This window comes from Schistocerca gregaria, chromosome 2 (genome assembly GCF_023897955.1).
Source record: "Schistocerca gregaria isolate iqSchGreg1 chromosome 2, iqSchGreg1.2, whole genome shotgun sequence".
Taxonomy (NCBI): Eukaryota; Metazoa; Arthropoda; class Insecta; order Orthoptera; family Acrididae; genus Schistocerca; species Schistocerca gregaria.
Genome location: NC_064921.1, coordinates 142,450,693 through 142,465,373, shown reverse-complemented (window position 1 = coordinate 142,465,373; position 14,681 = coordinate 142,450,693). Strand labels below are relative to the sequence as shown.

At 43.0% G+C, this 14,681-nt stretch overlaps 2 protein-coding genes across 13 annotated transcripts in view; one reads left to right on the top strand and one right to left on the bottom strand.

The window, feature by feature from the left end:
* LOC126336538 (proline-rich protein 2-like) overlaps positions 1–14,681 on the bottom strand; it is a 479,405-nt gene that overhangs the window by 99,882 nt on the left and 364,842 nt on the right. The gene's annotated exons all lie outside the window — the stretch shown is intronic.
* The window catches only part of LOC126336532 (proline-rich protein 2-like), a 271,653-nt gene that overhangs the window by 56,943 nt on the left and 200,029 nt on the right, over positions 1–14,681 (top strand). For 3 of the 11 annotated variants that reach the window (XM_050000333.1, XM_050000329.1, XM_050000341.1), the window contains exons 1-2: positions 1,254–1,305; positions 8,966–9,107. The exons of 2 other annotated variants lie outside the window; for them this stretch is intronic. In XM_050000333.1, the coding sequence (XP_049856290.1) occupies positions 1,267–1,305; positions 8,966–9,107 (181 nt within the window). In that variant the 5' untranslated portion in view covers positions 1,254–1,266. Of the gene's footprint in view, positions 1–1,253; positions 1,306–8,965; positions 9,108–14,681 lie in introns of those variants that run through there. 6 more of the 11 variants (XM_050000339.1, XM_050000332.1, XR_007564972.1 and 3 more) reach the window with 3 other exon arrangements.

Genomic DNA, 14,681 nt, shown 5'->3' with positions numbered 1-14,681 from the left:
AAATCATACAGACGTATGACACAAGTGACAACCATTCACCTGACTACATTCGAAGTTCCTCTTTGTTCGAAGTTCGTGAATTCCGCTGAGCGTCCCATTGTGCTGCGTCACGTGTAATGACTACTGAGGTCGCTGAAATGGAGTACCTGGCAGTAGGTGGAAGCAGAAGGCACGTAATATGATAATCGTATGTTTTTTTCGGGGGGGGGGGGGGGGGTGTCCGGATACTTATGATCAGATAGTGTTCCTCACCAGCATCTTCTCAGAATTTTGAAAATCCTGTACCATTTTACGGTGTCGAACGCATTTTTCAGATCGACACAGCCTGTGAACGATTATTAATCTTCTTTCAGTCTTGTTGCCATAGCAAATCGTCTAACTAGGGTCTCCTGTCCGGTAGACCTTTCGTCACTTTCGTAATCAGTAAATTCCGCGGAGTACTCCGTTCTGCTCTCTCACGATGTCTAATGACTACTGAGGTACCTAATATGGAGTACATGGCAGTAAGTGTCAGCAAAATGCGCCTGATATGAAAAACGTATGTTTTGGGGGTGTCCGGATACTTTTGATCACGTAGTGTAACTCTATGGGGCTGGGCACACTCTCCTAAATGCGGACCAAGTCCTGAACAATTACAGAAACGATCTTGCTTTATGAGTTTCAGGATGCCAACCCAACAAATATTATAGATGATTTACTTCAAATATCAGATTATACATGGCAGCTACAGGTATATTTGTCATTTAAATCGTTAATAGCACGGTACAAGACCATGCACATACTTTGTGAATTCACATATGTAAGATAACGTTGTACAAAACACCCGCTAACGTATGAACACTTTCCTTTTCGATGTGATAGATAATCTCCAAATTAACACACTGGACTTAGTTTGAGCTTTGAGAATCAGCAGGTAGATGAAGGAGTGTGGGCTTAAGACGACAACTCTCTTGTTGTGTCAAGACACATAAAGTTTCATGTACGAGTACTCCCGTCATGACCTGTTGGTTCATTATTCCTTTGAGGCAGACATCTAGGAATAAGCGGGTGCCGATAAAAAACTGAGCTACAGTAAGATATTCAGTTCGTCGCACCTGTGCTCTGTGACCTTGTAATACAACCAGATCCCCCACTGTCGCATTTGGACTGCAGTCTCTGCACAGTCTCTTTGTTAAAGAGTCACGGAATCACGAGTACACCACATCACGCAGTGGCGGGCCTTATAAAATCTCAGCACCCAATGGTCAAAACAGCACTTCCATCACCATGAGGGCGACAGTGGCAGCTCTTCTGCTGTGTCTTGTGGTGAGTAGCAAGGACCGAGACTTTATCGACATTTGTGCTCTACGTCTCTTTACTGGTACTTACTTCCACATCCACTTGCAAACACTGTATGCTTGAAATTGTACCACAATTTTCTGTAACATGCAATTCTCGAATCTAAGGGTTCTGTAAGCGACTTCGTATTACATCCACACGTAATAAAAAGAGAGTTATGAGATTGTACCAAATTCATCAACTTCTTGTGAATCGTTTATAAGCTATATATGCATAATAACAGTAAATAATCTGTATCCTCCTTCTTAGTGGATCAATATTTGCGAGGGCAACAGCTGAAATTTGTTATTACAGACGTTATTAATGGATGATTTCTTAAATCGTAAAATATCAGTCCTTAAATTTCCGAGAATGTATTAGTACAAAGTACAGCAAAATTAAGTCGGGGATTTTAATGCTTAAGGTACCCCTTCCCCCTCCCCCACTTGATAACAAGGCACAGAATATTCACACCCCATCTATTTTTGACATGTTGTTCAACTGGTGTGTACCACTGTTTTGAAAGTCGGTTATGTAGTCAAAGCGTTAACACTTCACATGAATTTCTGCACTTTGTCATGTGCGGTAGCTTCGATTTCGTAACACCAAATCTCATCATCCGTAATGATTTTATCAAGAAAACAATTGTCAACGTTTTTCATTTCAAGCTATTCACGCCACGTGCCCAGGCATCGTTGCTTTCGTTCATGATTCAAGACGAATGAGACAAACCTTTTACACACCTTCCTTCTCTTCAGGACACACTTACAGATGTTGCTCCATTGCGATTTCTGACACAACAGTGATTACAATGTACAGTCGCACGTCGACTGTTTACTTGACACCGCCTACTTACCTACTTAAACTGACTCGTCGAATGTATGTCTGTGTTTTTTAGTTGTTCGGGTTGCCACTGTTGTTACTGGGATAATTCGCTTGTACGCAAAATAAAATCAGTGTCGGAATTTTCTGGATGGACGGTGAATGTAGCAAAATTCCATCAGATTTTCTTCCTCGTTTCGAGCTGGTACTCCATTTCTAATGCTTCTAATGATCTTCCATCTCCATTCCTTCAGTTTTATGAATGATTACAGGATATTTATTATCATCTGTTTCAGCATACGTTTGTCGCCGTTCGTCGTGTCTTCAGAGGGATTTAAATTTCTCTAGTTCTGCTCATAAAAGCTGACCTAGTGCAACATGAGTAATCCCTTGACAAGAGCCTATTTTCAAGCTATATTATTCGGTCAATTCTTGTTCTTAACTTATGTTGTGATAAAAACTAGCCGACCGCGGTGGCCATTCGGTTCTAGGCGCTGCAGTTGGGAACTTCGGGACTACTGCGGTCGCAGGTTCGAATCCTACCTCGGGCATGGATGTGTGTGATGGACTTAGGTTAGTTAGGTTTAAGTAGTTCTAGGGAACTGATGATCTAAGACGTTAAGTCCCACAGTGCTCAGAGCCATTTTTTGATAAAAGTCAAAGTAGTACAACCCTGATAATACACAGCTAAATATGAGAATTCAACAAATATAGCGATTAATCACGAAGATAATACTTGGATTCATCATCAATCAAAACCCTAAAATATTGCTATAGTGTAATAGAACAATGTAGCACATGTGACGCAAGAGTATTATTTAGTGTACTAGAAGCTCGTTACCGGGAGTAGTTCGCTTGCTTATTTATTCCACTCTGATGGTAGACAGAAAGAGAAATCAAATCTTTTATAACGACGGGGAAAACCGCAACGTCAAAAAGTAATTAATGTCGAGTAATAAAATTTCGGGGATAGATTTGCCGAGGTAACATATTTAAATCATTAACATTGCAAGATCACAGGTTAACGTAAGTGCGAGATAAGCCACTGAAAACGTGAAATGCTGGTACATCAATAATCGGACTAGCCGCCTGAACGTTGAAGGAAAGCATTCTGACGTGAATACGATCTGTTATACAGCTGCCGGTTGTTAGCTTGCCTTAATGAGTTCCACGCCTGTTGCACTTTGTCGGTGGATACATGGACGGTTAATCTTGTTTGTGGATGATGCTGGAGTTGCCAGCCGATGACGTCCCACATGTGCTCGACTGGAGCCTTATGTGCAGTATGACGACCCACTGTAGACCATATTGAGTTGCAACAGCGGTACATGAGTGGGCGTTATCCCGTTGGATAACACGACCTGGTTTTCCGTTTATAAATGGCAGCACGACAGGTCGAATCATCAGACTGACGTAGAATTTTGCAGTCAGGGTGGGTGGGATAGCCGCGAGGGTGGTCCAATTGTCATACGAAATCGATTGCACCGTACAGTCCAGCATGCAGACAGGTTGGTTGCAGGCCTGCATCTGGCATCCTTCTGACTATGCCCTCCAGTGAGCTCTTTCTTGACACTATGGAAATCGCAAATGAAGGTGGCTTAGGATCAGTGGAATGCACGTTACAAGGCGACTGGCTCGGAGGTGTCATTGAGGTACCCGATTTGTAACAGTTCGTTGAGTCACTGTGCTTCCAGCTGCTACTTAAATCGCTGGTGCAGATGCTGTACGATGCGCCAGCGCCGCACACCGAACACGATGGTCTTCCGTCTCCGTAGAGCCACGTGGCTCTTGCTGCTGTACATTCGCGTGACCATCGCTACCAGCAACCATATACAGTGGCTACAATCCTACCAAGTCTTTCTACAATGTCACAGAAGGAAGATCCAGCAACCTGAATACATCCTTAAACTAGCGCAACCAGCGGGACTCTTATGCGACTGGCGCGAAATTTGAATAGACGTCACCTTTCAGACGTAGAAACACGCCTACCAACTTTCCTTTATGTGGCACAACTCTTTCTTGATACTACAATACAGAGCGTCACCATCGCAGAGAGGGGTGATGGATGTGAAGAATGAGCACAAGAGGTCCCATAGAAAGTCAAAAATTCTTGACTGAAGCATCTGCGTAGCACACCAGGTCAGCGGACGACTTGCCTCTGAATCCTGCTGGGATGCCTGCCTGCATGCCCCACTATGCTGACGCAGAGTCTCTACGTTGCGCCGGCGGCCTGGATACATAAGTTGGCCGCACTGTTTCCGCGAGTGTATGCTTGTCGGTATCTGCTACGGCCCTGTGCGGTGCCTCGTTTGTGTCACAGTGGGAAATGCCCATCGCTTAGAGGCGCCCGTCCTCCGATAGAGGAAGATGGCTGGCACGCATGGAGAGTGACCAGCTGCACCCTGAGCAGGGTTCTGCCTAGCTGCTGCGGTAGACCTGGGATTGCCTGCTGCGCTGTGTTACTAAATCCGGGAGGGACTTAGTGTGTAGATCTGTTGCCCTGCTGTGACCTCAGACCGGTGACTTGGTCCATGTGACGACCGCGTCTGCCACAATCCTGTCATGCAAAACTGACAATAATTTCGTAGCAAACTGTCCGTTACTGAGAGTCGGCAGTGGCACACTTGTTGTGCATATGCGCCAGTACCAGTAACTTATACTAAAACACCACTATCACTGCCAATGTGAAAATCTGCATGCCACTTGCTGCACGAGCTTGTGCAGTCCTGTTGAGTCCTCGCTACAGTGCATCGGCCCTGTCGAATTATCACAGTGAGAATATCCTACGCTAGCCTGCTGGAAATGCTGCTGGAATACACCGTTCTAGCACTCATTAATATGGTCATATAGGGGCAGTATGCTATAGTAAAAATGAACCTAGTCTTCTGTAAGCAACATCTTTTCCTATGTGTAATCTGCTTATTTACAATAGATTATCACTTAGATTTACTGATCATAACAGAGAATAAAGGACACACTGAAGGTCATTGGAGTTAAGAGCAAGATATGTTGAAAAGAGTGGATTGCAGGACATAAAGACTGTTTTACTGCATACCTATCCTGTTAAGATTTTCACTTCAATTAAATAATCCAGCATCGTCTTTATAGGTCTTGTGTTAATCCAAAGTTGTGACGGATATAATTACCATAGAATACAATTGAAATCTCATTTTACTCTGAAGAGCCAAAGAAACTGCCTAAAATCATGTAGGGCCCCAGCGATCACGCAGAAGTGCCACAATACGACAATACGACATGGCATGGATCGACTAATGTCTGAAGTGGTGCTGGAAGGAACACTCACCATGAATCCTGCAGAGCTGTCCATAAATCCGTTATAATACGAGGTGGTAGGAATCTCTTCTCATCCGCACGTTGCAAGGCATCGAGATATGCTCAATAATGTTTATGTCCTTAGAATTTGGTGGCCAGCGGAAGTGTTTAAATTCAGAAGAGCGTTCCTGGAGTCACTCTGTAGCAATTCCACATAAGTGGGTTGTCGTATTGTTCTGCTGGACTTGACGAAATCTCTTTCGGAATACACAGTGGACATGAATGGATGCAAGAGATCAGATAGGACGCTTATATAAATGTCACCAGTCAGAGTTGTATCCACAAGTATCAGGGGTCCCATATCACTCCAGTTGCACACGACCAACACCATTACAGAGCCTCCAACAGCTTGAACCGTCCCATGCTGATATGCAGGGTCCATAGATTCTTGAGGTTGACTCTAAACAAGTACACGTTCATAAGCTCTGTACCGTATGAAACGAGACTCGTCCGAACCATCAACAGTCCAATGTCTGTGTTAACGGGCTTAAGCGAGTCGTAAAGCTTTGTGTCGTACAGTCATCAAGCGTACACGAGTGGGCGTTCGGCTCCGAAAGCCCATATCGATGATATTTCGTTGAATGGTTCATAAGCTGATACTTGTTGACGGCCAAGGATTGAAATCTACATCTACATCTTGCACACGACCAACACCATTACAGAGCCTCCAACAGCTTGAACCGTCCCTTGCTGATATGCAGGGTCCATAGATTCTTGAGGTTGACTCTATACAAGTACACGTTCATAAGCTCTGTACCGTATGAAACGAGACTCGTCCGAACCATCAACAGTCCAATGTCTGTTTTAACGGGCTTAAGCGAGTCGTAAAGCTTTGTGTCGTACAGTCATCAAGCGTACACGAGTGGGCGTTCGGCTCCGAAAGCCCATATCGATGATATTTCGTTGAATGGTTCATAAGCTGATACTTGTTGACGGCCCAGGATTGAAATCTACATCTACATCTACATTCATACTCCGCAAGCCACCCAACGGTGTGTGGCGGAGGGCACTTTACGTGCCACTGTCATTACCCCCCTTTTCTGTTCCAGTCGCATATGGTTCGCGGGAAGAACGACTGTCTGAAAGCCTCCGTGTTTGCTCGAATCTCTCTAATTTTACATTCGTGATTCCACGGGAGGTATAAGTAGGGGGAAGCAATCTGCTGAAGGACTGCACTTCTATCACTTAGAAAGATTCTGTTCGGTCGTTGTTGCTGCCGTTCTTGCAGGATCTTTTTCCGGCTGAAGCGGAGATGGAGATTTGATGTTTTCCCGGATGCCTGATATTCACGGTACACTGGTGAAATGGTCGTACGGGAAAGTCCCTACTTCATCGCTACCTCCTAGATACTGTGTCCCAACGATCGTGCGCCGACTATAACACCACGTTCAAACTCACCTAGATCCTGCTAACCTGCCATTGTAGCAGCAGAAACCAATCTGACAAAGGCGTCAGACACTTGTTGTCTTATATAGGCGTTGCCGAGTGCATCGCCGTATTCTACCTGTTTACACATCACTGTGTTTGAATACGCACACCTTCACCAGTCTGTTTGGCGCTTCAGAGTAAGTAAAAGATGATCTGATGCTACGTCAACTGGAACCCTGTCCAGACATTTGGGGTGTCAATAGAGTCTACTGTGAGAATGAGACAGTAACGTCAGTTCATTTGCTTCTCTTCATACGCCGATGTCTTTCGTTACAGATCAAACTTCTAGACGTGAAACAGCACTGAAACTCTCATGAACGTTAACGTCGGTTGTTTTGTGCCATTTTTACGAGTTACCTCCTTATAGTCGGCGCCTTCACTACTAGTCACGATAGGAATGTTTATTCATTGAAAATAATCTAGTTTATCCGATTTTCTCCAGGTGCTTCTAGGTTATGATTCACATGTCACTCCTGCCTGCCACAAAGGCCACCTTGAGGATTTGACTTCACCAACAGCAACACCAATCAACTCATTAACCCCTAACATTATGGATACGAAAGCTATTACTTTTATATGCCATATTTGCACCCAGAACATAGTGGTGTCAACTCCCAATATACATTTTTCTCCTTTTAATCCATACTTACAAGAGTAGAAGAAAAAATAACTTATATTATCCATTATTAAAGAGGTCAGTGACTTAGAAAGGAATTGAGTATCTGTCAACAAAGATATTTGATCATTTCCCTAATACCATAAAATATTTGAAATACAGAAAAGCAAGTTTTAAAGCTAATTTAACACCATTTCTTCAGAACTGTTCGGTATATTCCATGACGAATTTTTGTCTCAGCACTGGTAGTCTATAAAAATAATAAAAACACCTAGTTCTTCAGCGTAGTTACATGTGAAAGTCGAAAACTTAACATGACCGCTATTGTTAGAACTATTGTGAACGTATTTTGCAACTCATTGTTTCCACATAGCTTCAGTAACAAAAACGGAAAAAAGTTCAAATTTCATCACCGTTTCTCTTCCTTTGAAATTTCAGAAACTGGTTTCATGCAGGACCCTGTGCTGAGCAGTCCTCTTCGTCTCTGTGTAACTACTGGAAGCTCTACGCATTGGAAACACCTTAATAAAGTGATGTGTTGATCTCCCATTACAGTCCCCCCTCGCTCAACACACTTCACACTTCCTTCTATTCCCAACCTGACCCATCAGGATGTGTCCTGCTAACCGATCCCTTCCTTTATTAATGACGTGCTATAAATTTCTTGTCTCTGCATTTGTATTTAGTACCCTCCTCAATAGTTATTCAGTCTATCAGTCTAATCCTCTAATCAAGGTTCTGAAGCAATACTTTTCCTAAGCTTCTGTTCTCTTCCTGTTTGAACTACTTGTCATCCATGTTTCATTTTCGAACAGGGCTCCATACCACACAAATACCTTCAGAAAATATGTCCTAACACAATATCAACAATTTTGTGTGTTTCAGAAACACATGGCTTCACTGTTGTCATCCGCAATTTATATCCTCGCAATTTGTATCCTCTATTCTTCGGCGACTGTTATTTTGCTGAGAAAACAACAAAATTACTTTTAAGTCCCTTCTTAAGCTCACACTTTCAACAAATATAAATAATTCATTATCTTTTTTTATAACTTTATATTACATGTCCTGAGATATCAAGTATGCTGCAACAGTAGTTATTTCTTATTTCGTTTCTGGTGGAAAACAAATAATGGCAAAAAACTACATCAAATTTGTATCAACGCATAAATTTCTTTGTGAATCCTTGAAGCAATAGACATATAATGGTTGATCATGTTTCTGCAGTTTCGGCAAGAAAACGGTAAAACTGATTTCTTATGTGTGTCAGTGTAAAAAAAAAAAAGGCATCTGATGATTCAGTCCTAATAGTACAAGTCATAATTTCTGCTATTCATGGTCGTCATTTCAAAACTACATTAGCGGAATCTTAACCTCCCTTCAGAATGAATACCACTTAATTTCCATCTACATATATGATGTGGATTACAATACGACATTCCACTACAGGTATCAGCATGCCGCAGCCAAGAAACTCCACCTGGCCCTCCTGGACCAACTGAAGGGCCACAACCAACTGGTCCACCAGGTCCACCAACCGGAGGTCCTGATCCAACTGGTCAACCAACTGGAGGTCCTGAACCAACTGGAGGTCCTGAACCAACTGGAGAGCCCCAGCCAACTGGAGGGCCCCAACCAACTGGTGGGCCTGAACCAACTGGAGGCCCCCAGCCAACTGGCGAACCTCAGCCTACTGGAGGAATTCAACCTACTGGACCACCAGCGCCGCCTAGCCGTATTTGGCGTGGTGTTTTCTAGTGATGCAAGATTAGCGCACTTGGAAACATTAAAGGATTTCAACTGCTTCTATTTGAAGTTAGCCGAATTAATTGATGGAAGTGTTCTTATGATACATAAAAATTAATTATGATTAAACCAGCAATGAAAAAGCTCCATTAACACTTATTTACTGTGTACTGTAAAATCAACCAGTTCTCCAAACATATAGTACAATATGCAGAAATCATTACATGCCTCATCAAAATCTTGACCACATCATTAGCAGTTCCGAAAGATGCTGTACATGACTGAAGGAGTCCGTATTACTGACTATGTCAGCTTCATGATTTGATTCGTTTTTGGCGAAAAATAATTACTGGCATGAAACTACATCAAATCTGCATCAATGCATACCTTTCTTTATGATTCCTTGACACAAATCGACAATAATGGTTGATCATGTTCACTCATTCATTTTCTGTAATAAAACAGTAAGACTGATTTAGAATATGTGTCAGAGTAAAAAAATTAATTGATCTTTCAACGATATTCAGGCTTTGATGTTCTGTGATGCACCTTGTAATGTACGTTGACTCCTCTGAAACCTATTTGCCCATCTTTCATTTACATATTATTTACCCTGTCCGCCCCAATAGCTGAACACACCCATATCATTGACGTCGATATGCAGTAGGATTTTGGAAAATATGCTGTGTTTGAAGATTACGAATTACGTCGAAGGTAACGGGGTACTGACAAACCATCAGGACTGATTTAGAAAATATCGTTCTTGTGAAACACAGCTAGCTCTTTATTCTCACGTAGTAGTCAGTGCTGTCAACTTGGGATCTCAAATTGACTCCATATTTCTAGGCTTCCAGATGGCTTTTGACACTGTTCCTCACAAGAGACTACTAATCAAATTCCGTGGCGATAGGGTATCGCTTCAGGTGTTCTACCTAGATACATTATTTCCTCTGAGCTAAATCACGGTTCGTAGTAATCGACGGAAAACCGTCGAATAAAACTACTGATATCCAGCATTCCCCAAGGAATTTTTACTGTTACTAATCTACATAAACGATTTACGAGATAATCGGAGTAGATGTTTTAGGTTGTTTGCAGCTGATGCTTTCATTTACCGTAAAGTAAAACCATCAGGAGTTCAAATCCAATTACAAAATATCTCAGACACGATAGCTGAATGGTACGATAAGTTGGAACTACCTTTTAGGAAAGAAACGTTTGAGGTCATCCACATGAGTTGAAAAATAAATTAATTAAAATATCGATTACATGATAAATCACACAAAATTAAAGGCTGTCAATTCGACTAAATACATAGGAATTACAATTACAAGCAACGGTAAATTGGAGCCATGAGATAGGCAATGTTGTGGGCAAGTCACACCAAACGCTACATTTTATTGACAGAAAACTTGTAACAGGCCTATTAAAGATACGGTATACATTGTGCATGTTCGCCCTCTGCTGGAGTATTAGTGTGCTGTATGAGATTATTACCAGACGGATAAGTTCAAAGAAGGCAGTTCTGTTTGTATTATCGCAAAATAGAGGAGAGATTGTCACTGATATGACTTGAGAATTGAGTGGTTATGTAAACAAAAGTGTTTTTCGTTGCAGAGAGATCTTATAACGAAATTACACTCACCAAATTTCATCTGTGAATCTGAAACTACTTTATTCTCGCCAAACCTACTTAGGGAGAAATAATTATAATAATGGAATAAGAGAAATAAGAGCTCGTAGATAAAATGCAAATGTTCAAATGGTTCAAATGGCTCTGAGCACTATGGGACTTAACATCTGTGGTCATCAGTCCCCTGCAAGTTTTTATTTTTCCCACTCGCTGTTAATGAGTGGAACGGTAGAGAAATACTCTGAAGGTGGTTCGAGGAGCCCTGTGCCACGCATTTAAGCATGAATTACAGAGTAATCTCGTAGACGTAGATGTACATGTTTCCTAAATCTACCACGCTAAAAACGTGTGTTTGTTTCCCATAGTCTATCTACTGAGATTTTATAAGCACGAAAATATTTAATTTTAATTTGATTTTTATAAGATGATGGCAAAACGTTTTCTTCCTCGACAGCATTTTTTCTGGTGTTTCATTCATCCCTTTTATCCATAGCGAAAGATAACGTCTGTGACGAAATGGTCATTCTTTGCTGCTGTGATGAACGTTTTTTCTCACTTGTGCAAACATAGTAACCTATTTCAAAGTCTGAAAACATTTTCTCACTGATATGCCAAAACCAGTTATTTCATGATAGTCGAAGCTGTCTCGCTTCTGTTTTGTTGCACCTCATAATAAGCGGCGAACGTTTCAGTGTGTGGTCAGATTTTGTACGAAACATCTCACCCATAGGATTTGATTGTATAATTGTAGCTTACATTAACTAAGTACTCCAAGCACATATCACAAAGTACAATGTATTACAATTTTTGATGTGTATAAGGATTTGATTGTATAATTGTAGCTTACACTAACTAAGTACTCCAAGCACATATCACAAAGTACAATGTATTACAATTTTGGATGTGTATAAATTTCTAGCTTATGGGTCTTTATGCTAGTTTGTGTAGGAATAGCTGCACCTTATCTGTGTGCGATGAACCAATGACATTTTCCAGATTATATTATTATTTATTGACGCCTTTCACTTATTGTTCTACAATTTCGCTAATATCTTCGAAGTCACCGCCATTAACGGGTCCTAGGCCTAAATAATAATGAAAATGTAATAAATGAAAAGCACCAGTTTGCTATCGTTCTACATCATTAATTTTTCATTCTGTTAACCGGTTTTCACCTTAAAAGGCCATCTTCAGATATTTACTGAGTATTGTCACCAAAGAAGTTACAATGTCTGCAAACAACATTGGAAGAGACGTTACTCGTCTAGACTGAAGCAGAAACATATAGTGAGTAACATCTTTGACAGTGTGGTGGTAATGCATCGAAAAAGTAAAAAAAAAAGAGGCAGTAAATAAGTAAAAATGGAGTAGACAGGAAAAACATTAACGCAAAATAGGAACAGCATGCCTGCATAACTGTTTCTATTACTAAACAATACTAATAAAATAAAATAGAATTAGCGCTTGACAAGGCTACATCAGGACGTACAAAACATGGAGAGTGATACACAAACCAATTAACACAAGAAACAATTATCAATGTAACTACAGAAAACATAAGGAGCTTAAGCAATATCAGTAACATAATATAAGTGCAGGCATATGGAGGAGTTTGAGGGAACATGCAGTAAACGCAACCTCTTAGATTGTTGTGGTACTGCATTTTAACATTAACAGTATATTCAAAGTTGTGGCTATGTAACTGTTTGCATTAATAAATTAACCAAGTACAATATAAAGAATATTTGATGAGACAACTATAAGAGGTGTTAAAATGGACAGTGTACAAGTAGCAGTTGAAAGAAGGCGACGATCGTAGAGATGCTGGATGTGGTCCTGTGGAACGGCTTGCCATGCCATTTCCACCTGGCGCCTCAGTTGGACCAACGTTCGTGCTGGACGTGCACACCGCGTGAGACGACGCTTCATCCAGTCCCAAACATGATCAATGGGGGACAGATCCGGAGATCTTGCTGACCAGGGTAGTTGACTTACACTTTCTAGAGCACGTTGGGTGGCACGGGATACATGAGGACGTGCATTGACCTGTCGGAACAGCAAGTTCCGGTCTAGGAATGGTAGAACGATGGGTTCGACGACGGTTTGGATGTACCACGCACTATTCAGTGTCCCCTCGACGATCACCAGAGGTGTACGGCCAGTGTAGGAGATCGCTCCCCACACCATGATGCCAGGTGTTGGCCCTGTGTGCCTCGGTCGTATGCAGTCCTGATTGTGGCGCTCACCTGCACGGCGCCAAACACGCATACGACCATCATTGGCACCAAGGCAGAAGCGACTCTCATCGCTGAAGACGACACGTCTCCATTAGTCCCTCCATTCACGCCTGTCGCTACACCACTGGAGGCCGGCTGCACGATGTTGGGGCGTGAGCGGAAGACGGCCTAACGGTGTGCGGGACCGTAGCCCAGCTTCATGGAGACGGTTGCGAATGGTCCTCGCCGATACCCCAGGAGCAACAGTGTCCCTAATTTGCTGGGAAGTGGCGGTGCAGTCCCCTACGGCACTGCGTAGGATCCTACGCTCTTGGCGTGCATCCGTGCGTCGCTGCGGTCCGGTCCCAGGTCGACGGGCAAGTCCACCTTCCGCCGACCACTGGCGACAACATCGATGTACTGTGGAGACCTCACGCCCCACGTGTTGAGCAATTCGGCGGTACGTCCACCCGGCCTCCCGCATGCTCACTATACGCGCTCACTCAAAGTCCGTCAACTGCACATACGGTTCACGTCCACGCTGTCGCGGCATGCTACCAGTGTTAAAGACTGCGATGGAGCTCCGTATGCCACGGCAAACTGGCTGACACTGACGGCGGCGGTGCACAAATGCTGCGCAGCTAGCGCCATTCGACGGCCAGCACCGCGGTTCCTGGTGTGTCCGCTGTGCCGTGCATGTGATCATTGCTTGTACAGCCCTCTCGCAGTGTCCGGAGCAAGTATGGTGGGTCTGACACACCGGTGTCAACGTGTTCTTTTTTCCATTTCCAGGAGTGTATTTACTTCGTATTCTTTGGTGAAGGAATTTCGGTAAACTGTGTTTAGTAACTCCCCTTTAGTGGTGTTGTAATCGGTAATATTACCACTGATATCACACAGTGGAGGCACTGATTGTGGCGCGCCGCTGATGCATGTCTTTGAATTTCTGGCAAATTTTGAAACAGAGTTTCGCTGAGGAAGTTACTAAAAGCATTTCGCGTTGAAATCTGGACCGAGTTTCGAGCTTCAGAGAAAGATCGTCAGACTTGGAGATTTTGTCTTGTTTCAAATATGGTGTGCTTTTTTTATGCTTCTGCAACAGCGTTCAGACGAGTCTGGTGTACAATGGGATATCAGCACTGTATTTTATTAATTTATTTTGTATAAATGTCTCAAGGGCCTCAGGTATTATATCTCAACGCTGACCTACACTCCTGGAAATGGAAAAAAGAACACATTGACACCGGTGTGTCAGACCCACCATACTTGCTCCGGACACTGCGAGAGGGCTGTACAAGCAATGATCACACGCACGGCACAGCGGACACAGCAGGAACCACGGTGTTGGCCGTCGAATGGCGCTAGCTGCGCAGCATTTGTGCACCGCCGCCATCAGTGTCAGCCAGTTTGCCGTGGCATACGGAGCTCCATAGCAGTCTTTAACACTGGTAGCATGCCGCGACAGCGTGGACGTGAACCGTATGTGCAGTTGACGGACTTTGAGCGAGGGCGTATAGTGGGCATACGGGAGGCCGGTGGACGTACCGCCGAATTGCTCAACACGTGGGGC